The sequence below is a fragment of the Rhinatrema bivittatum genome, chromosome 3, assembly GCF_901001135.1.
Source record: "Rhinatrema bivittatum chromosome 3, aRhiBiv1.1, whole genome shotgun sequence".
Taxonomy (NCBI): Eukaryota; Metazoa; Chordata; class Amphibia; order Gymnophiona; family Rhinatrematidae; genus Rhinatrema; species Rhinatrema bivittatum.
In genome coordinates this window covers 416,915,328-416,942,305 of record NC_042617.1, presented here as the reverse complement: position 1 = coordinate 416,942,305, position 26,978 = coordinate 416,915,328, and the positions used below count along the sequence as shown (strand labels likewise).

General features: G+C 41.9%; 1 protein-coding gene across 8 annotated transcripts in view; it reads right to left on the bottom strand.

Moving 5' to 3' along the window:
* Nucleotides 1-26,978, bottom strand: part of LOC115087952 (glutathione S-transferase A4-like) — a 76,469-nt gene that overhangs the window by 30,873 nt on the left and 18,618 nt on the right. For all 8 annotated transcript variants that reach the window (XM_029595730.1, XM_029595726.1, XM_029595724.1 and 5 more), the window contains one exon: nt 18,131-18,263. In XM_029595730.1, coding sequence (XP_029451590.1) covers nt 18,131-18,225 — 95 coding nt within the window. In that variant the 5' untranslated portion in view covers nt 18,226-18,263. The remainder of the gene's footprint in view (nt 1-18,130; nt 18,264-26,978) is intronic.

The window sequence follows — 26,978 nt, the reverse complement described above, 5'->3', positions numbered from 1 at the left end:
AGAGCACTGGACCATGATGAAGAACTGAATATCAGCATAAATCTTACATTGGATGCCTAAGTTGTTTAATAGGTAGCATAAAGGTAACAGGTAAATGTTGGAGAGTGGCAGAAGGAGCAGGACACTTTGTGGCACGACCCGAGGAGATTGTGTACCGGTCGGAAGAGTTGGGACCAATCTTTGAATTGAGCGATTCATTAAGAATGAATGAAACCAGTTAAATACAAGCCTGTTATTACTCTCAAGGCTTCAGTCCAATGGTATATTGAATGGTCTAAGGTGTTAAATGCAGCAGAAATATCTAACACCAGGATGTAATCTGTATTGGCATCAAAGCCTCTGAATAGTGTCAAGAGGAAAGTAAAAGTTTCGGTACTATGCCCTTTTCTAAACCCATGTTGATTGTGATGGAGATTATTATTCAAGTAGTTTGTGAGTTGATATTGTACTATAGATTGTCATTTTAGTTAAGATGGTTAAAGAGGCTTTTGGGTGGAGACTATTGAAATCTGCAATGTCATTACTTTTTTCTTTGGTATCAGCAAAATCGATGTTTGTTTAAAAAGAGCAGAACATTCACCTGAAGCAAGAGATTGATTTACTAGTTGTGAAAGAAAGTCACTTATCAAATCTGATAAGTCCTTCAGGTATTGACCGTGGCAGGGGTTGAATGGGGATGAAGACTTATCTTGTGTAATACACTCAAGATGGTAGCTGGTCAAATTTTTTTTTTTTTTACTGTAGATGCAAGTACAATTTACTACGTGAGAGGTGTCATCCGGATAGGGAAGATTTAGAAAACAATTGGAAATATTTAGAATTTTATTCTTAAAGTGCATAGCAAATTGATTACATAGGTTATTGTCAATTTTTGAGTCTGGCAATGTCCACAGTGTTAAGAGTTTTAACTATGTTAAATAAAATGGGTGTTACCATTTGCGGCTTTGATTTTGCTTGAAAAGAAGTTCTTTTTAGCAATGCTGACTTCCTTTCTATATTTTCTTAAACAAAAAAAAAAAAAGAAGTTCTTAGCGATCATAGTCTTTTCTCCAATTGCATTCAAGTTGCCTTAATCTAGTCTTTGAGTGAAGTAAAGCAGAGTACCAGGGTGCCGAGGGTTTGGTTTTGTGTTTGAATGGAGCAATTGAGTCTAAAGTATTTTCAATTGCTTGGTTCCATGATAACACGATGGAATTTATATCCACACCGATAGCTGAAGGTATGTTTACTGCATTAAAAAGGACACTTGAGAAAAATTCAAAGCAATCGAGCGCCCAGGAGACGTGTCTGTACACCTACAATTTAATGGGCGCTCAATAGAAGCATCTGTTTTATCCCACCTCAGTTTCGCCCAATATCACCTGAACATGTATATTTTTCGTCCAGTTTTTTGTTTTTTTTTTTTAAAGATCAGGTCATTTCATTATTCCTTCAATCTTAAACACCACAAACAGCAGATCTAAGTATTGCAATGATACTTAGGAGGAACCACACAGAACAGTATTTTTGCATTTCTCATGAGCTCTTGACTTGCAGAATGACAATGCCAGCTCTGGAGCTGGAGTTAAATTTGCCACGTTAAAAAGTCTGCCTTGTATACCCGGTGATTTACTGAATCAGGGGGTAATAGCCCCATCTACACAAAATTTCCATGTGAAGAGTGCTATCGGCTGCACAGTTGCTTGGGCGCATGTTTTGGACACACTAAACCCCCTTATTGAATCAGGTGCTAATCTAGTACGTCCAAAACAAATGTCAGCCTGTACGCTAGGCAGTGCACACCATTACATCTGATTCCAGGAAGGACCCTTCCCCCAGCCCCCTCAGTTATCTGACCCATGCTGCACCTTGAGGAGTGAGCGCCATCTCATCCCTCTCACTTCAGGCAGCAGATTGTATCAAGTCACCCTCCTCCAGTTGTCCACAGGACAGTTAACAAGGCAATGGCATCCTTCAGCACATTGCCCTGCCAGTTTACCTCGGTCCTGTTCTGTGAATTCATTCTCTATCAGAGCCGGTGCTAGCTTTTTTGCCTCCCTGTGCAAAAATGTTACTGTGCTGTCCCCCCCCACCCCCACACACACACCTGGGTCCATCAAATAAAGTCCAGCTCCATCCTGCAATCTATATTTTTAAAAACAGACACTCCCCCACCCCAGAATCTATGGATAAGGAAGAGTATTAGGTATCCTAGGCAAACCTTATAGCCTTGCCCACACCACTCCACACAGCCCCACATCTTTTACAGGCAAATTATGCATTTAAAATAAATTTAACATGAAAAAAAGACATTCAAAAGTACAGTCTGCTGAGGCAAAAATAACATGCACATTATATTTGCATGTACTCCTGTGGTGCCAACCAGAAAACTCCGCAAAAGACGACAATTGGAACGTCTATGGCAGGGGTCGGGAACCAATGGCTCGCGAGCCAGATGTGGCTCTTTTGATGGCTGCATCTGGCTCGCAGACAAATCTTTAATAAAAAAGTAAAAATCTAACAAAACCCCCCACCCTCCTGACGCCCCCCAATACCTCCAAAATTAATTTACTACAGTCCCCCACCCTCCTGACCCCTCCCCCAAGACCTGCCAAAAGTCCCTGGTGGTCCAGCAGGGGGGTCCTGGAGCAATCTCCTGGACTTGGGCTGTCGGCTGCCAATAGTCAAAATGGCGCCGACGGCCCTTTGCCCTCACTATGTCACTGGGGTCGACCAATGGCGGCGGTAACCCCTGTGACATAGTAAGGGCAAAGGGCCGTCAGCTGCCAGTAATCAAAATGGCGTCGACGGCCCTTTGCCCTTACTATGTCACAGGGGTTACCGCCACCATTGGTCGACCCCAGTGACATAGTGAGGGCAAAGGGCCGTCGGTGCCATTTTGACTATTGGCAGCCGATGGCCCAAGTGCATGAGATCACTCCCGGACCCCCGCTGGACCACCAGGGGCTTTTGGCAGGTCTTGGGGGGGGTCAGGAGGGTGGGGGACTGTAGTAAATTAATTTTGGAGGTATTGGGGGGCGTCAGGAGGGTTTTGTTAGATTTTTACTTTATTAAAGATTTGTCTGCGAGCCCTGGACCCCCGCTGGACCACCAGGGACTTTTGGCAGATCTTGGGGGGGGGGGGGCAGGAGGGTGGGGGGGTTGTAGAAAGTTAATTTGGCAGGTCTTGGGGGATGTCAGGAGAGTAGGGGGTTGTAGTAAATTAATTTGGTAGGTCTTGTATGGCTCTCACGGAATTACATTTTAAAATATGTGGCGTTCATGGCTCTCTCAGCCAAAAAGGTTCCCGACCCCTGGCCTATGGAATTATACTTTTTGTAATACGTATTGGGTGTGAGCTTGCTGTCTGTATCGATGGTGGGGGTGGAAGGGAATTGGAACCAAAAAGTTACCAATAAGGGCCCTGACCTCAGCGGTCAGAGTAACAGATTATGAAAACAAATAGGTGTGAAAGCTTGTTGGGCAGACTGGATGGGCCGTTTGGTCTTCTTCTGCCGTCACTTCTATGTTTGGCCCTCAGAAAGCCATGAACAATTACTACAATATAGTAAACCTCCCATACCAAAACAACCTTAACCACCTTATCTATGAAAAGGCAACACTGCACATATTACACCATGCCATAGAACACCAATAAAACTATTAGGAAACTAGGCTGCAATAGATCCCTACACAGAAATTACATGCTAGCAAAATACCTCACCTCGGTCACATATGCAGAACACAGAGACCCTGACCAAACAGAATAAAGAGATCAGACAGTAGCAATAGAAACATGCTGAGAAGAAATGAACTGCAACCCACAACAAGCCAGCCTCTATATGCAGAGCAATAATGGAAAAGTAGAAACATTACCATTCTTCATAAAAAATATTAAAACCAAGAAATATCATAATATTAAAATCATTCATAAGAAAATATTTCAAACAGTTAATGAATAGAATATACAAAATTTCCCAAAACACCAAGAAAATATTTCAAAATCTGAATAAAAAAAATGTTCTATTCCCGCCCCCCCCCCCAATAATTAAATATTTTGAAAGAGGAGAATTATCAAATTACACCAAATTAAAACTAAGGATTAAAAAAAAAAAAAAAAAAAGCCAACCCTCCTGATCTCCAAACCTATGATCTGATTTCCAGTGAGTTGGGAAGGTAGGGATGCCAAATTGTAATTCTCTCTCTCACATACACACACCACATTCATATTGTCTCACACTCCCTCTCTCAACATACCCAGGCTCCCTCTCCCTCACAGATACATTGTGTGTGTGTGCCTGTGATAGCCTATAGGTGACACACACACACACGTTTATCTTCGGGCCAAGGTGGGATGAGCCCCAGCACGGCCCCGCGGGCCTTCCTGATTGGGGGAAGGGAGAGAGGAAGCTGTGTGCAAATGGAAGACGGGCCTCTGACGGCCGCAAACAGCTGCCAGCTTCTCTCCTTTGGCTGCCAGCAGTCCCGCGGCCTCTCCTGCTGTGCAGCCCCATGCAAATGCTCACCGGTTCACGCCAGACCTGTTTCTCTACGCCCAATCCATCCTTGGCATTTCTGCCAATACTACCACCAATGGTCCTACTTAGCCATTGCAAAAAACACTATGGGGATGCTGCTCTCTGCTGGGAACTGGAATGAAACCTTAGGCGCGTCACATGGATTTCAGGTGGCAATGAGGCTCAATCACTACCAACCTGAACTGGATTTGAACTTACAATTTAGTGGTTATGGGGGTGGGAGGGGGGAAGGTACTACACTGAAATATCCACTCCTTCATAAAATGAGCTTTTGAAGCTACGCAGAATATATAGAAAACAAAAGCAGCTTAAGTTAAACATTGTGAGTGCAATTTTCAGAGCATTTTATTCTCATAGATCACCTGTCGGAAAATTACCCACTCAAAGCAGCTAGAGGTTGTCATGATGTTCCACAAGGCACAAACTTTTGGCCACGCCAAGAGGCAGTGTTCCTCAGGGCATTTTGTTAGGGTGTTTTGAAAGGTTTTCCTATGAAGCTATTAGTGCACTGTGAGTTTACACTGATCAGACTTGTAAAAAAAAAAAAAAAATAATAATAATCAAAAGTTGCTCACCTACCAAAATATATGCCAGAAGTGTAAAAAAAAAAAAAAAAGTATGTCGAGTTCAGCCTTATTTGTGCCTTCTGGGTTCAATTTAGAAGCAATCATATGACTTACAAGAATCCCTGCTCATTAACAAAATTAGAGTCAACCAATTAGGAAAGTGTTTTGCAAACAAACTAGTTCATTGGTGTGTAAATTGGATTAATCTATTGTATAAACAATGCTCTGAAAGACGGTTTCTGAATTCCCTTGCACTCTCCTTATAATATTCCATATTCTAAAGATCTTTCTAAAGCTCTGGCATAACCTAGTAACTATTTTTGGCAGAAAAAGATCAAATGGTCCATCCAGTCTACCCAGCAAGCTTCCCTTGGCAGCAACTGTCTCTCCATGCAGATTATCCCCAAGTGTCCACCAAGGGCAGTAATTGCCGCTCCGTGCAGGTTACCACCATGCCTTATGTTAAGGATAGTAATACTTACAAGCAAAACCAAGCAACTGTCAAATCCATAACAAAATAACTGCAACATTTTTACCTGGTGAGCGGCCTTCCTGATAAATTCAGACAGACAATGTTGCTTGAATGTTTTTTGCTTTGGTTCTTGGCCGTAGAAGCTTTATCCCCAATGTCAGCATTTCAGTTCCCAGACCATAAAGGTTGAGGCCCAGCGTTGGCTGCCTTCAGAATTCAAGACACTTTTTCCCCTGTCCCACCATCAAAGTGGAGAGCGACGTTGCAGTTGTGTCAAAATTATCAAGGCTAATTGGTTATGGGTAGTAATCCCTCATACCTTCTATTTAAGGGTACTAACTGCCACCTACGCAAGTTAACCCCATGCAGCCTTTTCTTCATCCTCCTCAAGCCTTTACGGATCTACAGTGTTTATCCCATGCCCTTTTGAAGAGCAATCCAGGCATCTACTACACTGTGGAAAAAATAATATGTCCTTATGTTGGTTCTGAGTCTTCCCCTCTGGATTTTCATTTCATGAACCCTAGTTCTGTTTCCTTCCAATGGAAAAGGTTCAAAAGGTTTGTGCATCATTAAATCATTTTAAAGTATCTGAAGGTCTGATCATATCCTTCTGCATCTCCTCTCTTCCAGGGTGTACATATTCAGATTATTCAGCCTTCCCTCATTAAGTCTTCCAATACAGACCTCACACCATTTTGGTCCAGCTTCTTTGGACCACAGCCATCCTGTCTTTATCCTTTGAGATATGGGCTCCAGTACCGAACACAGTACCCAAGGTGAGGCCTTACCAAATACAAGGGCATCACTACTTCCTTTTTCTTATTGGTTATTCCTCTCTATACATGCCAGCATTCCTCTGGCTTTAGCTATAGCCTTGTGACATTGCTTTGCCGCCTTCAGATCAGCAGACACTATCACCCCAAGGTTCCTCTCCCAGTCCGTGCACATTAGTCTTTCACCCCCACATACAGTTCTTTTGGATTACTGTACCCCAGCTGGGATTCACTGCACTTCTTGACAATAAATCCCAGCTGCCAAATAGTCAACCAGTCTTTAGCTTTCTTAAAATCACTTTTTATTCTCTTTATTCCTTCAGGTGTGTCCACTCTGTTGCAGAACTTAGTATCATCCACAAAGACAAAATTTTACCTTCTATCCCTTCCGCAATGTCACTCACAAAGATACTGAGCAGAACCAATCCCTGTGGAACTCTGCTTAACACCATTCTTTCTTCTGAGTAGGTTCCATTTACCATTACACATTGTCTTTCAGTCAACCAGTTTGCAATCCATGCACTACCTTGGCACCAACTTCCAAGCTTCTCTTTTTGATACTCATCTATGTGGGATCATGTCAAAAGCGTTGCTGAAATCCAAGTAAATCACATCTAGTGCTCTTCCACAATTAGATTCTCTAGTCACTAAATTAAAAAAAAAATTTTTAATTTGTTTGACAGAACATTCATCTGGTAAATCCTTGCTGTCTCAGGTCTAGCATCCTATCGGATTGTAGATAGTGAACTATCCTTTCCTTCAGCAAAATCTCAATTTTCACACCACTGATGCGAGGCTAGCTAGTCTATAGTTTCCATACTCCTCTCTGCTCCCACTCTTATTTATTTTATTTAGTGCTTTTTTATACCGACATTCATGATACCGATCATATCTCGGTTTACAAGAAACAATGGGGCAATAACATTAACAAACAAATAGAGGAAAAAGTGAAAATTTACAATAAAACAGGGGCACTCGAACTGGGATGAGGAAGAGCCAGAGGCATGAGTAACTCAGAACTAAATAATCTCAGGTCATATACTCAGGACTAAATAATATCAAATATATAAATATCATATACTCAGGACTATAATAGTATTGTATATTCATGATTAATAATATCAGGTCTTAAGTGGGATAGCACCACTTCTCCAATAATGTGTGCATGAGTCTGAGACCAACATGGAGACGGATTTACCCAGAATCCTCTGCTGCCTTGGCCTGTTTGCAGTTCTGGCCATGTGAACTCTAAATGCACTATTGAGCCTGACCTGGAGGCGGTGTGGCGCTTTATGTCCGGGATGGCACAGAGTCCAACAGGATAAACATCCTGCATGAGACTAAATGCACAATCAAATATTTATGGGTAGAAATCCCTTGTCTTGGGGAAGACTATAGTGATAGGCGTATACTACCATCCACCTAGTCAAGATGGTGAGTCTGACAGTGAAATGCTAAGAGAAATTTGGGAAGCTAACCAAATTGGTAGTGCGGTAATAATGGGAGATTTCAATTACCAAACACACAAATTCTCTTAATGAAAAATCCCACGATTGAAATGAACTATATAGAAACACGTGGTATTGAAAAATTAAACAATCACAATGCTATGAAACTTTATCTTGTATGTTTAAGGACCATCATACCACCCACAGTGCTCACTAGTCAAACTTGCATCTCATGCACTTTCACGGGGTCACATTTAATCAATTGGTCCAGATGGAAGGCATCAAAATTCAATTTTGTGTACTTTTTATAAATTTTTTACTATATATATTAAAAAGGCAACTTCCCTTGTTTTTGGGTTATCGGGGTTACTTATCCCGTAGCTGTCGGGGTAACTTGTCCGACGTGCGCGTTTCGCCACACAAGCTGCTTCAGAGACATCCGTATTCAAACTCTCCTGATCCAGCACATCCCCGTATCTTTAGCGGGGGTACAAGCCAAAGAAATTCATACAAGGTGCCGAAGGTCCATCAATTTTTCTAAAGTAAAAGAGCTTATGGTTATGAAGAGATTTCAGCGATTACAATTTTCTTAGAAATATTTAACGATGTATTTTAGCAAGTGGGAAAAAAGTTGGGTTAGTCTGACTCACCGAACGCCGACACCATCTCCCTGCCTAGTTAATTCTAGCAGTGAGGCGGCTCGGGTCGGTCTGATTTTAAATGCAGCGGTATTTTGTAACCACCTGATAGTCAAGTGATTCCTGATTTCGGCGGGCAATCACCAAAAATGAAACCATTCTATGTCCTTGTTTAAACCACCAGGTGTCACTGATTTCAATTGAAAAATCCACTTTTGTTCGCATTGCCTGAGTGTCTGTACACGGTTTCCACCTCTCCAATGTGGGTTAATGATTTCAAGTATTGTCCACTTGATATCATCAAATTCATGCTAGAATTCCTTAAAGTGAGAGACCAAGGGTTCCTCAACTCGATTAGTGTTGATGCAGCATTTGTGTTCAGTATTTGTGTTCAGCAATCGAGTTGAGGAACCCTTGGTCTCTCACTTTAAGGAATTCAAGCATGAATTTGATGATATCAAGTGGACAATACTTGAAATCATTAACCCACATTGGAGAGGTGGAAACCGTGTACAGACACTCAGGCAATGCGAACAAAAGTGGATTTTTCAATTGAAATCAGTGACACCTGGTGGTTTAAACAAGGACATAGAATGGTTTCATTTTTGGTGATTGCCCGCCGAAATCAGGAATCACTTGACTATCAGGTGGTTACAAAATACCGCTGCATTTAAAATCAGACCGACCCGAGCCGCCTCACTGCTAGAATTAACTAGGCAGGGAGATGGTGTCGGCGTTCGGTGAGTCAGACTAACCCAACTTTTTTCCCACTTGCTAAAATACATTGTTAAATATTTCTAAGAAAATTGTAATCGCTGAAATCTCTTCATAACCATAAGCTCTTTTACTTTAGAAAAATTGATGGACCTTCGGCACCTTGTATGAATTTCTTTGGCTTGTACCCCCGCTAAAGATACGGGGATGTGCTGGATCAGGAGAGTTTGAATACGGATGTCTCTGAAGCAGCTTGTGTGGCGAAACGCGCGCGTCGGACAAGTTACCCCGACAGCTACGGGATAAGTAACCCCGATAACCCAAAAACAAGGGAAGTTGCCTTTTTAATATATATAGTAAAAAATTTATAAAAAGTACACAAAATTGAATTTTGATGCCTTCCATCTGGACCAATTGATTAAATGTGACCCTGTGAAAGTGCATGAGATGCAAGTTTGACTTGTGAGCACTGTGGGTGGTATGATGGTCCTTAAACATACAAGATAAAGTTTCATAGCGTTGTGATTGTTTAATTTTTCAATACCACGTGTTTCTATATAGATTTCAATTACCCCAATATTGTCTGGGTAAATGTATCATCAGTACATGCTAGAGATAAAGTTCCTGGATGGAATAAATGACATTTTTATGGAGCAATTGGTTCAGGAACAGACAAGAGGGAGCAATTTTAGATCTACTTCTCAGTGGAGCACAGGATTTGGTGACAGGCAAAGGTGGTGGGGCCGCTTGGCAATAGTGATCATAATATGATCAAATTTGAATTAATGACTGGAAGGGGGACAGTAAGCAAATCCACGGCTCTCGTGCTAAACTTTCAAAAGGGAAATTTTGATAAAATGAGAAAAATTGTTAGAAAAAAAATTAAAAGGAGCAGCTACAAAGGTAAAAAGTGTGCAAGAGGCGTGGTCACTTAAAAAATACCATCCTAGAAGCACAGTCCAGATGTATTCCACACATTAAGAAAGATGGAAAGAAGGCAAAATAATTACCGGCAAGGTTAAAAGGGGAGGTGAAAGAAGCTATTTTAGCCAAAAGATCTTCATTCAAAAATTGGAAGAAGGATCCAACAGAAGAAAATAGGATAATGCATAAGCGTTGGCAAGTTAAATGTAAGACATTGATAAGACAGGCTAAGAGAGAATTTGAAAAGAAGTTGGCCATAGAGGCAAAAACTCACAGTAAAAACTTTTTAAAATATATCTGAAGCAGAAAGCCTGTGAGTCAGTTGGATCTTTAGATGATCGAGGGGTTAAAGGGGCAATTAGAGAAGATAAGGCCATCGTGGAAAGATTAAATTATTTTTTTTGCTTCAGTGTTTACTGAAGAGGATATTGGGGAGATACCCGTATCAGAGAAGGTTTTCATGGGTAATGATTCAGATGGACTGAACCAAATCATGGTGAACCTAGAAGATGTGGTAGGCCTGATTGACAAACTGAAGAGTAGTAAATCACCCGGACCAGATGGTATACACCCCAGAGTTCTGAAGGAACTCAAAAATGAAATTACAGACCTATTAGCAAAAATTTATAACCTATCATTAAAATCATTCATTGTACCTGAAGACTGGAGGGTGGCTAATGTAACCCCAATATTTAAAAAGACTCCAGGGGCAATCCGGGAAACTACAGATCGGTTAGCCTGACTTCAGTGTCAGGAAAAATAGTGGAAAGTGTTCTAAATATTAAAATCACAGAACATATAGAAAGACATGGTTTAATGGAACAAAGCCAGCATGGCTTTACCCAAGGCAAGTCTTGCCTCACAAATCTGCTTCACTTTTTTGAAGGAGTTAATAAACATGTAGATAAAGGTGAACCGGTAGATGTAGTGTACTTGGATTTTCAGAAGGTGTTTGACAAAGTTCCTCATGAGATGCTTCTAGGAAAAGTAAAAAGTCATGGGATAGCTGGCGATGTCCTTTTGAGGATTACAAACTGGCTAAAAGACAGGAAACAGAGAGGAGGATTAAATGGACAATTTTCTCAGTGGAAGGGAGTGGGCAGTGGGATGCCTCAGGGATCTGTATTGGGACCTGTACTTTTCAATATATTTATAAATGATCTGGAAAGAAATACGAGGTAATCAAATTTGCTGATACAAAATTATTTAGAGTAGTTAAATCACAAGCCGATTGTGATAAATTGCAGGAAGACCTTGTGAGACTGGAAAATTGGGCATCGATATAGCAGATGAAAATTAATGTGGATAAGTGCAAGGTGATGCATATAAGGAAAAAAACCCATGTAATATTTACACAATGTTAGGTCCCATATTAGGTGCTACCACCCAAGAAAGATCTAGGTGTCATAGTGGATAACATTGAAATTGTTTCAGTGTGTTGCGGCAGTCAAAAAAGCAAACAGAATGTTGGGAATTATTAGAAAGGGAATGGTGAATAAAATGGAAAATGTCATAATGCCTCTATCGCTCTATGGTGAGACCGCATCTTTAATACTGTGTGCAATTCTGGTCACCGCATCGAAAGCTACGGCTCAGTGAAGAGCCTGTAGCTTTCGTAGCCTATTGCTTATAGGCACGATATATGAGGTCACTTAGAGAAATATTATAAAATACCATAAAATTTTCAATCCACTACATACATACTCAGGATCTCTATATTGTGTATGATCAACAGTTTCCTGTTTATTTAGGATTCCATTTTTTATGTTACAGGAAACATCTGGACAGCAGCTGGACTTGTCTAAAACTTGTGATGGAGGGTCATAGGGTCAAAAAAGCAGAAGGCAAAAGTCAGAATCACAGGCTAAAGTTTCAATTACAGCAGCACTTGAAAAAAAACTGCTTAAGCCATGAAGATCTGAGGATGAATAAATGACAGGACAAAGGACTAATGGAAGATTAATGTGAACACCAGGCAATTAGGCCTCAATTTGAGAAGGGGATCAGGGTAACAGGTCTATAGGTCTACTTTATCTTCTTTTATGACATGAGAAACTGTGTACGTGATACTCCCATAGGTTCATGCAATTTTACTTACTGGAGATTGCCTGTTTCATCTATAAAAAGAAGAGGTAACTAATGTACAAACAGACAAAGGCTAGTGCTTCTCATAAGCAGAAGTCCTGTGATTCTGTACCTCCCAAGGGTACCTCTATATTGCTTACCGATATGTAATAAAAAATTGTTTCTACAAATTTTGGTATGGTATCCTTGTGTCTGTGGAGAAGCACCTTAAGCGTGTTTGGTGCTTAACACTTGTGGCACCACTCCTGTTTCCAAGGATCTATTAAAAGGGTCTTTCAACAGCTCGGCCACCACATCTCCGAGTTCCCTCAATATCCTGGGATGTACCTCGTCCTGCCCCATGGCCTTGTCCACTTTCAGTTTTCCTAGTTCTTCCCAGACATTCTCTTCTGTAAATGGAGTTTGGTGTACTCCAGCCTCATCTACATTGTCAACCAGCAACAGTCCTTCTTCAGGGACTTCTTTAGTGAACACCAAACTGAAGTATTTGTTCAATATTTCTGCTATTTCTTCATCTCTCTCCATACATTGCTCCTTGTCACCTTTCAAATTTCACTATACTACTTCAGACCTTCCTTTTTTCTGATATGTCTGAAAACAAAGTTTTATCACCTTGCTTTGCCTCTTTGGCAATACTTTCCTTCTGCTTGACCTTTTGCTTTCCTGATTTTTCTTAGTCTCCCTCAGTTTCATCAAGTATTCTTCCCTGTGTTCCTCTTTTTGGGATCCTTTATACTTTTTGAACACTTCTTTTTGCCTTTATTTTTTTAGCTACCTCCTTTGAGAACTAAATCTGTTTCTTATTCCTCTTAACTTTTGTTTACTTTTCTAACATATAGATTTGTTGCCTTTGTAATAGCTCCTTTTTATTTGGCCCACTGTTCCACCTCCCCCATTTTCTCCCAGTCTTAGCTCTCCAGGTCCATTTCCATTTTGACCAAGTCTGTGTTTTTGAAATTCAAAACTCGGGTCTTCGTGTGACTTTTCTGTATCCTATTTGCGATATCAAACCATACCGTTCGATAATCACTGGTGCTCAGGTGGGCACCCACCTGGACACTGGGACACATTATCCCCTTTAGTGAGCATAGGTCAAGCATCACACCCTACCTTGTGGGTTCTATTAACGCTTGAGCAGAGCCCCTTGAAGTGTTAATTTTGATTAACCCTCAACAGGTTAGGTTAAATGAGGAAACGTACGAGCATAGATGGCTTTTTCAAAGCGATGTGCAAGTGTCCATGAGTAATTTGCACACGCAATAAGTTTCAAAAAGAGAAGCCTCTACATACTCTGAAAACTGGTGTAAAGACAATAGGTATGCATGAACATTTTACATCAGTGTGGATAATATTTAAATGCACATGATCAGCATCACTAATGAGTATTAACAGTCGGTGAGGTGCCACAATGCATGGCTGTTATGTGCCAGCATCCAGTATAGCAGTCACAAATAGCTTATCCCTTCTGACATCAGGATTTAGTCTCAAGCAAGGAAACATACATATCTACCTACCACTGGAGAAGTCAACTCTACAGTGTAGTCAAAATTGTATGTTTCAATGAATCTACCAAGGTACAAAGTTAAACAAATCTGTCTGCAATTTTTAATGCATTACTATTTGCCAATTTTAACAGATTAAAAATAGTAAAAATAGTAAATATGGCAGGTATAAAAAAATAAGTTTGAACACCTTCATTACTACTTAAAAAAAAATAAAATAAAGGAGTTAAGGTCTGAAAAGATAATTAGCTCGTAAGGCCTTCATTTAGTCAGGTGAAAAATTCCACAGTAGAACAAATACTCTGACCCTTCTAACCTCTTCAGTTCTGTCTACTTTCAACCATGGGCTCATCTAAGCAGCAGCTGTCTAGTATTTGAAAAGGAAGATAGTTCATTCGTACCAAGCAGGAGAAGGCCATTTAAAAAAAAAAAACAAAAACAACAACACACTCTAGACATTTCCAAGTAACAATATCAAATGTCAGAAACACTTAAGAAATGGAAGTTACATGGAACAGTTGAAATCAACACAAAATCTAGACGACCAAGAAAAATCTCAGATTGAACTTCCCAAAAACTCAGATCTGCAAAACAGAATCCACTTCAAATGACCTCCTAAATAGTTTAGCTGGCACTTATGGACAACTACTCATATCTCCAAATACAGCATTGTTTATACAATGATCTGCATGGGAAAGTTGTCAAAAGGTCAAGGAAAAGGTTTCCTTATTACAAAATTCATCTACAATATGCAAAACAAAGCCTTGATAAGCCTGGAAGTTTTTTGGAACAAAGTGCTATGGCCTAACTAAACAAAAATCGAACTGTTCGGCCACAACCACACACGACACTAATTTCTTTACAGTGATTGATAGTGGAAATTGCTAGCTGAAAGCATTTCGATTTTTTTTTTATTATTTTTTAATAGCCTTCCCTTGCTTTGTAAGAATGAATTATCATCATTTTCAAATGCTCAGACAGCTGCTTAAATGAGAACAAGGCACTTGAAAGTAGACAGAAGGGTCAGAGCATTTGTTCAACTGTGAAATTGTCTTCACCTGACTAACGGAAGGTCTAACGACAGACATCTTTTAGGCCTTTAAATCAACTGGGTGTCCAAACTTTTGCACATGCCAGAAATATGTCATGTTTAAATTTAAGCGCGATGAGAAAGACTATGCAGCAGGTACCATCTTCACTTGGCAACGTCGTAAAAATCCCAGACCTAGAAAGGTTGCTTTTGCTGAATCCTCTTCTGGTTCTGAAGAAGATAATACAGACAATCAGAACCAACAATCGACTACATCTAATTCGAGATACAACAATTACCGATCAACTCGCCGTTCTAGACGTCGTTTTTTTCGCCAACGTGGGAACAATTGGACAGATACGGGCGGGCGTCCACAGACCCGCTCACAGAGCAGCCACAATCCACCGTAGTCAATATTTCTTCCCATCAGTTATCATGCTCACAACTATCACTACTAGAAAAGGGTCTATCTTTTGTGCCTTTTTACCAATATGATGCCTTTCATACTAGATGTGATCTTTACCAATTTTTTCGCAAACTCCAGTTGCGTTTATTTTTTTCAACTCAAACTCCTACGACCGATGGCTCTGTTGTGTTTCCTAAGTCCTTTTGGCTTCCTCCTGGCCCTATAGATACCCATATAAAACTTTTATTGACCTTGTCCTTTGTGATTTAGACCTCATTGAACAATGTAGTGAACGTCCTGCATTTAATCTTTCTTATGAACAACATTTAGCTCTCATGGAATTACAAAAATTTCCTTGACTATTAAACAGGCAGATAAAGGTGGTGCCACTGTGATTATGGATGAGTCGTTTTCACGAATTCTGTACTTGCCCACGTGTCTGATTTAAACAACTATGTGCAGCTTACTCAAGATCCGGGCCCTGCTCTTTTACAACAGATTGAAGACATTGTGGAAGATGGGTTTGCTGTTGGTTTTATCTCCAAAAAGGAATACACTTTTTTGATTAATAAGGCATATAGATCTCCGATTATTTATATGCTTCCTAAAATCCATAAGCAAATAGACAGACCACCTTGTAGACCCATTGTTAACACAATAGGATCTCTTTTGGAACCATTATCTATTTTTGTCGATAAATTCCTTCAACCCTTAATTCCACATATGGCCTCTTATTAAGGATACCAAGGCAATGTTGAATCGGATGGATTCTATACATATCACCTCTCCGTGTGTTATGGTTACACTGGACATAAAAGCCTTATATACGAGTATCCCTCAGCATGCGGCTCTAGTGATCTTGACAAAAGCATTGGACACACATCCTCGTCCTCAGAGTACCTACGACATTTCTAGTGGCCTTGGCGAAAATCGCTCTCTGTGACAACTATTTCTTGTTTAATAATCATTTTTATAATCAAATACATGGTACTGCAATGGGGGCCACTATGGCCCCCAGCCTTGCGAACCTTTACATGGCTGATTTTGAAGAGCGATTTTTATATCCGGCTTCTAATTTTGCATCAGTTTCCCATTGGACGCGCTACATTGACGACGTTTTTTTCCTGTGGCATGATGATATTCCTAAGCTCAAGTTATTTTTACAATGGCTTAACTCTTTGGATTCAAACCTTGTTTTTTCTATGCAATACCATCATTTCCAGATTTCTTTTTTGGATATTTCTATCAGCCAAGTTGGTGATTACTTTAACACAACTTTGTATAAAAAAGAAACTGATAGGAACACTTTATTGCATTTTTCAAGTTACCATGCTTACAGTTTAAAAAAGAGCCTACCAACTGGCCAATTTCTCCGTCTCAGACGTTTATGTTCGGACAAAGCTGAATTTTTAACTCAGGCACAGTATTTAGCTACGAGGTTATTACACCGGGGCTACCCTCCATCTGTTATTAAAAGGGCTTTCAAACGAGCATCTAATGCACAACGTGAATGGCTTCTGTTGGAAAACACCGATGAATCCCAAGATCCACCATTGGTATGCACCATTCGTTTTTCTACTAAATCAAAAGCAATTGCTACGATTATACACAAATATTGGTACGTTTTACATACCCATGAAGTGTTCAACGAACCTCCACTAATAGCGTACAGCAGGGGCAAGAACTTACGGGACTTACTCACTCGTCCGATTATTCAACCAGCTTTCGATCCCTCTTCTGAAGGACCCCTTGGACATTGGGCTTGTGGCAAATGCACTGTATGCTCTCAATCAATGAATGGAGTCACATGGTCCGATCAGACTGGCTATTCCCATTCAGCCCGTTTCCATTCTGACTGTACTACCTGCCATGTTATATACATTATTATATGTCCATGCATGAAGATATATGTAGGGAGGACAAAACGTGCGCTTAGAACTCGTCTTATTGAACACCGGAGTTGCCTGAATACGGGCAAGATTAATGCTCCTATCGTTCAGCATTGCCTCGATATGAAACACCTTTTCGTGGAACTAAAGTGGCGCATTATTGACCGTATCTTTTTGACATCTCGCGGTGGTGATCCTCAGAAGCTTCTTATTTATCGTGAGCAACGTTGGATTTTCCAGTTAAAAACTATGCAACCCGATGGCCTAAATGCAGCTATCGAGTGGTATTCGTTGCTATGACAATTTATCAACAATTTTCGTCATTTCCGGTCTAGGTTGAATTCTATTGGTTAATTCTTCCCTTTAAAAATGGCGCGAAAACGGACCCTCGGATAGAGGAGAACCATTACTATTCTGATATGCTACGCTTACTATTTCACGTTAGTACCTTGGAACTGTTGGATGTGTAACTATTATTATTGTTATATTGTTATTAATTCAAATTTTGCATTCATAGATACTATTCGCCCTTGACGAAGGCTACTGACGCCGAAACGCGGTCCATGGCGGGCTCTCCAGTTGTAAGAACTCACGACCATGTCTCTGGCGATTCTCCATTTTGCCTATGAAGCTAAGTTAAAAAATTTTTGTAATAACCTAATATAGGTCACGTATGGACTATGCACTATTGCACTTGAGCAACAAGAAAAGCTTAAAAAATACAACTAAGACCTATGATAATATATTTCCGGTATACCTTTTGCTAAATAGCAATGAATATGTATGCCTTGATATGAGGTCTGTCTGCAACCATTATACTGTGTACTTACACGATTAATTGCATGGATTGTTTGGGATCATAGCTTTTGTTATACCTGTTTACCTTATCGCTATTCCCTGCTCAGAATTATTGCACTAGAGGATACAATAATTTTTTCCAATTTTTTCTTTTTTTTTTATGTTTAACTTTGTACCATGCAGAGGTTGTGTCAGTTTCTGTTCACTTAGAGATTCATTGAAACATACAGTTTGACCAGAGATGCCTCTTAAATGGCGGTCAGAAGACTATCAAGTCATAAAGAGTTCATGCAGCAATGACAACTGTATAAGTTTCAGCAAAGCTACATGTAGTTATATAAGAGGAAATGCTGAAGATCTCATACAGAACTTTCTCCTTCATGTCCTTCCCATGCAGGTTGTATTTTTCAGCAATGTAGTTTAGAATGGCTCTGGTCTGCACCAAATTAATCCCATCCATTTGTACCAAGGGCACTTGTTCAAAAAGCAGAAGTCCATCTGTTGAAAGAAAACCATGAAATCATTGATTAGATTACTACTCCACATCCAAGGCAAATGATTGATGGCCAACTAGATCATTTTGCATCGTATAGTCCGTATCTATCTTTCATTAAAACAATGAATGGGAGAAAGTAGAAAGTGAATACTATGGGAGCTCTCCAAAAATAAAAAAGTTACCATAGTTAAGAGAAAAACAGTGCAGTTTGGTAGCTCTGATATCGATATAAGATTAATAAATGTTTAAAGATGTTAAATACTGAGGGGATGACTGGCAAGAATGGAGATGATATTTACCTGATAATTTTGTTTTCCTTAGTTTAGACTGATTGACTCAGGACCAGTGGGATATGCGCCCCTGCCAGCAGATGGAGACTGAGCAAGCTGACGTCATGGTAGATTATACTCCTGCTGTGACCCCAGCCACTATGGACAGACTTAGCAAAAATCCTGATATGGACTCATGACCAATGGGATGTACCAAACCTACTCCCGAACAGGATGGGAGGCTGCCCATAGTCCAGTCAACACCACACATGCAAAGGCTGCGTCCTCCCAGGCCTGCACATCCAGACGATAAAATCTGGAAAAAGTATGCAATGAGAACCACATTGCAGCTTTGTAGATTTATGGGAGACAATCTAACCTCCGCCCATGACACTGCCTGATCTCTAGTGGAATGAGTCCTGAGTAGGCAACAGCTTTTCTGCAGCCACATACGTGGCCATGACAACCTCCTTAATCCAGCAAGCTACTGTAGCCCGTGAAGCCGGCTCATCCTATTTCCTGCCACCATGAAGGACAAAACAGGCGATTCATCTTCTGATCCTCTAGATATTGCAAGACACGTACCTTGACGTCCAAAGGACATAGGAGGCAATACTCCTCTGCAACCCTGACAGCAAGGAAATGGATTGATTCAAATGAAGCTCCGAAACCACCTTAGGCAAGAAGGGTGGAACATTACGTAGCTGTAATGCCCCTGGAGTCACCCGAAGGAACAGCTCCCGGCAAGACTAGGTTTGCAGCTCGGAAATGTGAGACATGCAGAACTTAGTCACCAGGAACTCTGTCTTCAAGGTCAATAACCGCAAGGAAAGGCTATGCAGCGATCAAAAAACATAGGGCCCGCCAAAAAATCCAGCAAATAAGATTCCACAGGGGAACAGGTAGCCTCAAGGGACGCCAAAGATGCTTCACTCCCTTCAAGAAACGGGCCATATCAGGATAGGATAAGGAAACACCATTCACTGGGCCTTTGAAACAGGCAAGAGCCACAACCTGTACCTTCAAGGAATTAAGGGCCAATCCTTTATTCAACCCATCCTGCAAAAAAATCCAGAATAAGCGGGATCTTAACTGAATGAGGAAGAATCCTGCACTCCTTGTACCGGGCCTCAAACTCTCCAAACCCACACATAGGCTAGAGAAGTGGAGAATTTCCGAGCATGGAGTAAGGTGGTAATCACCACAGAAAAATATCCATGCTTTAACAGGCAAGCCCTCTCAAGGGCCAAACCGTAAGACAGAACAGAGTCGGATCCTCATGAAGAACTGGCCCCTGCTACAACAGATCCATGTGTGGGGGAAGATAAAGGGAGGTCTCTCCAGAAATCTTCACAGATCTGCATACCATGGACATCTAGGCCAATTCGATGCCACCAGGAGTATCAGCCCCCTGTGGCCTTCAATCCTGTGAATTATCCTGCCCAAAAGGGCCACGGAGGAAAGGCATAAAGCAACTCGTCTTCCGGCCACACCTGTACAAAAGCATCGATGCCCAGGGACCATGGATGTCTCCTGCAACTGAAGAATCGAGGAACCTTTGCATTATGAGAAGTCACCAACAGATCTAGGAACAGCAGGCCCCCAGTAATCCATTATCAGCTGAAACACCTCGGCTGACAACACATTCTCCTGGGTCCAGACTCTTCCTTCTCAGAAAGTCTGCTCTTACGTTGTCTTTTTTGCAATGTGGGAGGCCAAGATATCTGTAGATGTCCTTCCACCCATTCCATAAGTTGATCTATTTCCTGGACACTTGCTGGCTCTTGGTTCCTCCCTGGCAACTGATGTAGGCCAGTCAGTCAATGTTGTCCAACATCAAGCAGACCGCTTGACACTGCAGCTGAACTGCAAGCATGCCAACCAGACCACCCAGGCTTCCATGCTTCTTTGGCCATCCAATGTCCCTGGGCCGCTAGTTCCTGACAGTGACTTCCCCAACCCTGGAGACTTGCATCAGTTATGAAAAGCAACCAGGTCAGGGAGGACAAAAATTCTCCTTCTCAGATGAGCCCCCTACAACCACCACTGGAGGTGAGAGCAGATTTCCATTGGCAAGTGGAGGCAAACCAAATAGTCCTGAGACTGCGGATTCCAACTAGAAAGCGGTGAGTGCTGAAGAGAACGCATATGCGCCCTTGCCCATGGCACCACTTCCAGGGTTGCTACCATCAAACCGAGCACCTGTAGATAGCACCACACTGTCGAGCGTATAGTGTTCACCAACTTCTGGATCCGAACATCCGGCAGGAAAATCTTGCCCTGCCTCATGTCGAATCGAACACAAAGATACTCCAATGACTGAGAAGGCTGGAGACTACTCTTGGCCAGGTTCACCACCCAACCAAGCTCCTGCAACAAGGAGATCACCTTGTTGGTCACCAAGAGACTGTCTTCATGAGACTTGGCCCAAATTAGCCAGTTGTCCAAGTATGGGCACACCAGGATCCCATCTCTTCTCAACACCACCACTATTATCATAACCTTGGAAAACGTTCTGGGGGTAGTGGCTAGACCAAAGGGCAGCACCCCAAAACAGACATTGGCATCTCATCACAACAAAACACAGAAAACGTTGGTACTCCAAACGGATGGGTAATATGAGGGTAGGCCTCAGACAGATCCAGGGAGGTCAGAAATTACCCCGATTTCCATTACAGAGCTTAAGGTTTCCATATGAAAATGAGTCATCCTCAAATGACTATTGTCACCTGTGAGGTCCAGAATGGGACAAAAGGAACCTTCCCTTCTTGGGCACAATAAAATAAATTGTATAGTGCCCTGTACTTTCCTGAGACAGACAGACAAGGGAACCACAGCCCTCAGCCGGAAGAGCCTTAGAAGCATAGACTCCACTACCTGCTTCTTCTGTGGGGAGTGGCAAGGAGACAACACTTCAAGGAATACTGCGAAAGACAAGCACAATATTTACCTCCTCCCCCTTTGCCACCTCCTAGCAGATCTTGGTCTTCCGCACTTCATATATGCGGATGACATACAGATCCTCATACCTATTACTGACACACTGTCCAATGCCCTGAAAACCTGGGAATTGGCCCTCGCCTCAATCAGCTCCCTGCTTTCTGATAACTACCTTGCCCTCAACACCACTAAAACTGAGCTCTTGGCCATCTCACCATGCAATACCCACTCCATCCTCCCCTCACACATCACCCTCTCTCCACACGTTCATAGCCTCAGCGTCACTCTAGACAATCAACTTAAAGTTCATCAACACTACCTTCAAAGACTGTTTCTTCAAACTGCATACCCTAAAAAAACTTAAATCCTTCATCTCAATGACTTCCACACTATTCTCCAAGCCACCATCCTGTCCAAACTTGACTATTGCAATGCCCTCCTCCTAGGCCTCCCTAAAAATGCTATCCAGCCCCTATAGATGCTCCAAAATGCGGCCATCCGTAACCTTACTAAATGCCCACAAAAATGACCATATTGCCCCTGTTCTCAAACATCTGCACTGGCTGCCAATCACATCGTGGATTCGATACAAGTCCCTCACCATCATCCATAAATCTCTACACACCAAAAATATGCTCTTGTTCAATGAACACTTTCAATTTCGTACTTCTAAAAGACCCACAAGAAACCAACACTTGGCAATATTACACACCCCTCTCACAAACTTACAAAGCTTAAGTCCACCTCTGACCGTGCTCTCTCCACAGCAGGTCCTACACTCTGGAACATGCCCCCCAGTCTTCGCCTAGAACCATGCCATAAATTCAAGCAGAACCTCAAGACCTGGCTTTTCAAGCAAGCCTTCACTTGAAACTCAATACCTTACCCTCCTCCCCCTTATACTCTGTCCCCCTGCCTTCGCCCCTCCTCCCTTCCTACTTATCTTCTCCCATAGCCTTTTGCCCCCTTTCCCTCCCCCCATAACTTCCTCCCCTTTTCAATGCCACGCACTTTACAACTGTAATTATTCAAGATTGTTGCTTGCCCGTGTATATATGTTCTTCAACTGTCATAATCGACAATTTTGCGTTAGATTCTATAGCTCTTCCTCCTGTTTTTGGATTCCCTCTAGCATTATTACCCCTTTTTTGTTTTTCCATGTTCCTTGTAAAGCCTGTTGCTGCATTATGTTTTCTGGAAACCGATAAGATGTTCCTAAAGATTGTGTATATATATATACATATATATATATATATATATATATATATATATATATATATACAAATATATATATATATATATATATATATATATATATATATATATATATATACACACATATATAAAACACTTCCAGGACCCATTGATCACTGACTGAGAGGGCTGCAGACTGCTCTTGACCGTTTTCATAACCCAGAGTTCCTGCAGGAGGTTCTTGACTCTGCTGGTCACCTGCAGGCTCGCTTCCAAAGACTTCGCCACGACCACCATAATTTTGGAGAACGTTCTGGGGTGGTTGCCAGGGTGAAGGGTAGTGCCCAGAACTGGTAATGGTGGTCTTGATGGACTGGGATGTGAAGGTATGTCTCGTAGAGATCCAGGGAGGTTAGGAACTCTCCTGGTTGCACTGCCATTATTATTGAGCGGATAGTTTCCATGCGGAAGCGTAGGATCCTTAGACGGTTGATGTTCTTGAGGTCCAGGATGGGTCGGAATGACCCCTCTTTCTTGGGCACAATAAAATATTTAATTCTTTTCTATAGAGACATTCATGACGCATGTCATATCACATCGATTTACATCAAACAAGATTATATTAACATTAACTTGATCATAGTCTTAGCTAGGAAGATACTGGTAGAGTTAAGAGAAGAGGTAAGTTACAATGAAACGAGGGTTACTAGAACTTGGAGGAAGGAAGAAGGTGCAGGGTAAAAGGAACAATTGAGTAGTAGTATAAGTCGAATAGCAGATGTAAGAGGAACAAATAAAATGCTATTGGTTATAATAATAATATACATCTAAGATATATACTATGAATTACTGGAAGTAACATTAAATATTAAAAGGTTAAGGAAAGGCTTGTTTGAACAGCCAAGTCTTAAGCTTTTTCTTAAAGGTCAGCGGGCAGTGTTCTTGTCATAGGTCTGGAGGCATGGTGTTCCACAGAGCTGGCCCAGCTGCAAAGAAGGCTCGCTCCCTAGTGGCGGTGCGATGAGTGGATCTGGTGGGAGGAGCATGGGGTGCAGGTGGGAGTAGTGATGTATGAGAGGCATGAGTTTATGAAGATGAGATCTAGGGTATAGCCAGCTTTATGGGTAGGGCTGTTAATTTGCTTAAATCCCATAGCCCTAAAGGAAGCTAGAATTGCTTCACAGTTGGGGGGTAATGGAGTCGAGTCGACATGGAGGTTGAAGTCCCCCATGATAATAGCAGGGGAGTCTGTGTTAATGTATTTGGCGATGAATTCTATTAAGGGGGGGAGGCATCTGTGTCCAGTAGCCCGGGGGGGGGGGGGGAAGAGAGTAGATTACACAGATTTGTAGTTGATTAGACTGAAGAGGTCGATTTCAAGTTTAGAGTGTCTTCGCAGTTTGAGGAATTAGTCTTAGATCTTTTTTGGCGGCTAATAGTAGGCCGCCACCTCTTTTTTTTATGTCTGGATAGTGAGAATATATCAGAGGTGTAGTGGTAATTGGTTTGTCAGAACTATGTCAGTGTTTAAGCCAGTTATTGCACAAAGGTCTGGCTTCGAGTCTAGTAGGCAGTCATTGAGAATGTGTGTTTTTTTAGTGAGGGATTGGGCATTTAAGAGCATTAGTGAGAAGAGCATGAGTCCAAGGAGTTGTGTAAGGGGGGACGGTCACGATGGGTAAGAGGGATCTCTTTTGTTGGGATTGTGTATAAGCGGATGGCTTTTTCCTGGTTGCGGTATAGATGATTGATGGGGAAGGTTTGCATCTTTGTTTTGGTGTAGAGGGTATGTAGTGGTGGAAGGTGGGGTGTGGAAGGGGTGAGAATAGTTTGGTGAGGCACAGGGAGAACGGAGGTAGGGAGGGGAGGTTAAGGTTGTAGTGCACTTAAGAGGCTGCATGAAGGGGCACACAAAGGGGCAGGCCCCTTTGGTCACGCTCCTTCATGCGCGCGGCTGGCTGTCTGCTAATGCCGTTTCAGCTGCACCTGGCCTTCGATCGGCCCGGATGATCTTGGGGGCACGGTCTGGGGCAGTCCACGCAGTCGGATGCTCGGTCGGGTCTCAGAGGGTGATCAATCGGGTGCGGTGCAAGGGGCTCTTACCCCGATGGGAGAGGTGCCGATTGCACGAGCCCGGTGGCGGCCAGAGGGCAGGAGAAGGAAAGCACTCCTGCAATTACTCTCAAAGCACGCTATCCTTCAGAAAAAAATTCGATTGTATAGGGTTAAAAAACCCAAAAAACTGGGCATCTAAGAATATTTTCCTTCTAAATCTGAATAGTTTTACCAAAAAAAGAGGATCTATTAGCAGAAAAGTGCTCTAAAATCCACTCCCTCTCAGGCTAAAATATTAAAGAAATAAGAGTACCCCTGGGAAGCCAGCTTATTCTCTGTGAATATTCTAATATATTAAGGTTCAGGCTATCTCTAGACAGATGACCATCTCTATCCACTTCTGGTTCAACTGCTCTGTGCCTGGCCAGAAGGAACAAGTACACTTTATAGGTGGGTGGAATAGCAACCTTGCTGGAAAATTTGTTTTTTTCCCCAGCTACCTCCAGATTATCTAATGCACCACATAAGGTTGTAATTTGGGAAAGTTAATGAATCAAAGATTGTCCTAGTGTTTTCTACTTTCCATGCAACACACTTCTCTTTAACCAGAGAAGAATTAACATTGCAAAACATGGCTTTGCAACCCTTCCATTGTATTAAATTCCTGTAGTGTGAAGGCCCATTCAGAAGCTTTGGACTCCGAAGTCAGAAACTTTAATCAGGCCCATGGAGCCAGCCAGATAATGAAATTTCAAGTTTGAAGATAAACTATGCCTAACAAGGGGTGGGGGGGCTAATAATTACACACGTTCAATTCCACAGGTGGAAAGACCGGGTTGCTGAGGACAAACAAACCCAGCTAAATTTCAGATTTCTCCCCCACTGCACCATTTGCTCTGCTGATATTCTCTGCAGCAAAACTTCCCTGTTTCTCAGCTCACCCTTGATTGTCTATAATGACGGATCCCCTTCAGCCACTACGCTTGCCTCCACCCCAGTGGCACTTAGACAAGGGCTGAATATGCATCACACAAAGCACCAGCTAATGCAGTGGGGAGGGGGGGGGGGAGGGAAGAGGCATTTACTTCCCCTGACTTGATGTCATCTTCGTGTTCGTGCTTGAGTGGGGCGCCCTGTACTGCCACGGACAAGCCAGGTGTTCCTTTGCCACCAGAATGGGTCACCACAGATCTAACGGTCATAAAGGTGGCCAGATGCATTACTGATGTCATCACACATGCAACCACCTCTTGGATGGATGGCCTGGAAGCATTTCTCGTACTGTGCTATATTGAAGGGTTGAGAGGAAGAATACTGCCATTTGTCAACTGCAATTGGGTTAATGGAGGCACAAAGATGCAGATACTCTCCCAGAAAATTTAGCTGGAGAAAAGACAGCATGGACTGACACAAATGCAGAGCCTTCATCATGTTAGCACCAGTTCCAGCTCTCTCTACCCTCACTTTCAAGCAGGAGCTTTTGTTGCCTGTAATATCTTTTAAAGATGCAGAACATGAGCTTTCAATAACTGAAGCGAAGGTCTTAAGGTTTCAAAAGCTCATGTTTCTCAAACATCTTTTTTGTTGGTCCTTTAGAAAGTAATTTTCAAGGGACTTCTATGGTTAAAATAGTGTTTTATGCACAGAAATGGCCTTTTACAAAAATTGCCTGCCCAGTATATATGTTTGGTAAGTTTACATAAGTCATGAATATGTGCAAGTTTACCTGGACTGAGCAGAAGCATTCCTGTGTGCAGGGTTAGAAAGGAGTTTGGATTTTGGGAGGGAATCCAGGAGTATGCATGCGTGTGTGAATGTTCATGAAAAAAAAAAAAAAAAAAGCTATGCACATTTTAGCAGGTATAGGTGTGCGTGGGTAAATTTGGTGGGATCATTTTCAAAGTAGACTTATTGCGTGTGAGTCCACTTTGTTGGTGCAGCTTATGCATGTATTTGCCAGCTAACTTATGTGCAAGGTTACAAAATTGCCCCCTTAAAAAGTTCACAGCATACGAAGACTAGTTTTCTCCAGGACCAATACAGCCACTAGAACTGCGCATTACACGAGGGCACAGCATACACTGTCCTTCTATGCCACTATTTTGTCCTACCTACAAATTCCTTTTATATTAGTAATGACATAAGTCTACGCCTTGGGTTGTGTTTTAACAATTCAGCTGCTAGAGGATGAACTTACCAAAGCTAAAGAAGAGCAAAGCTCATGTTCCTCAGAGCCCCACGGCTCTCTTTTGCGGCAGA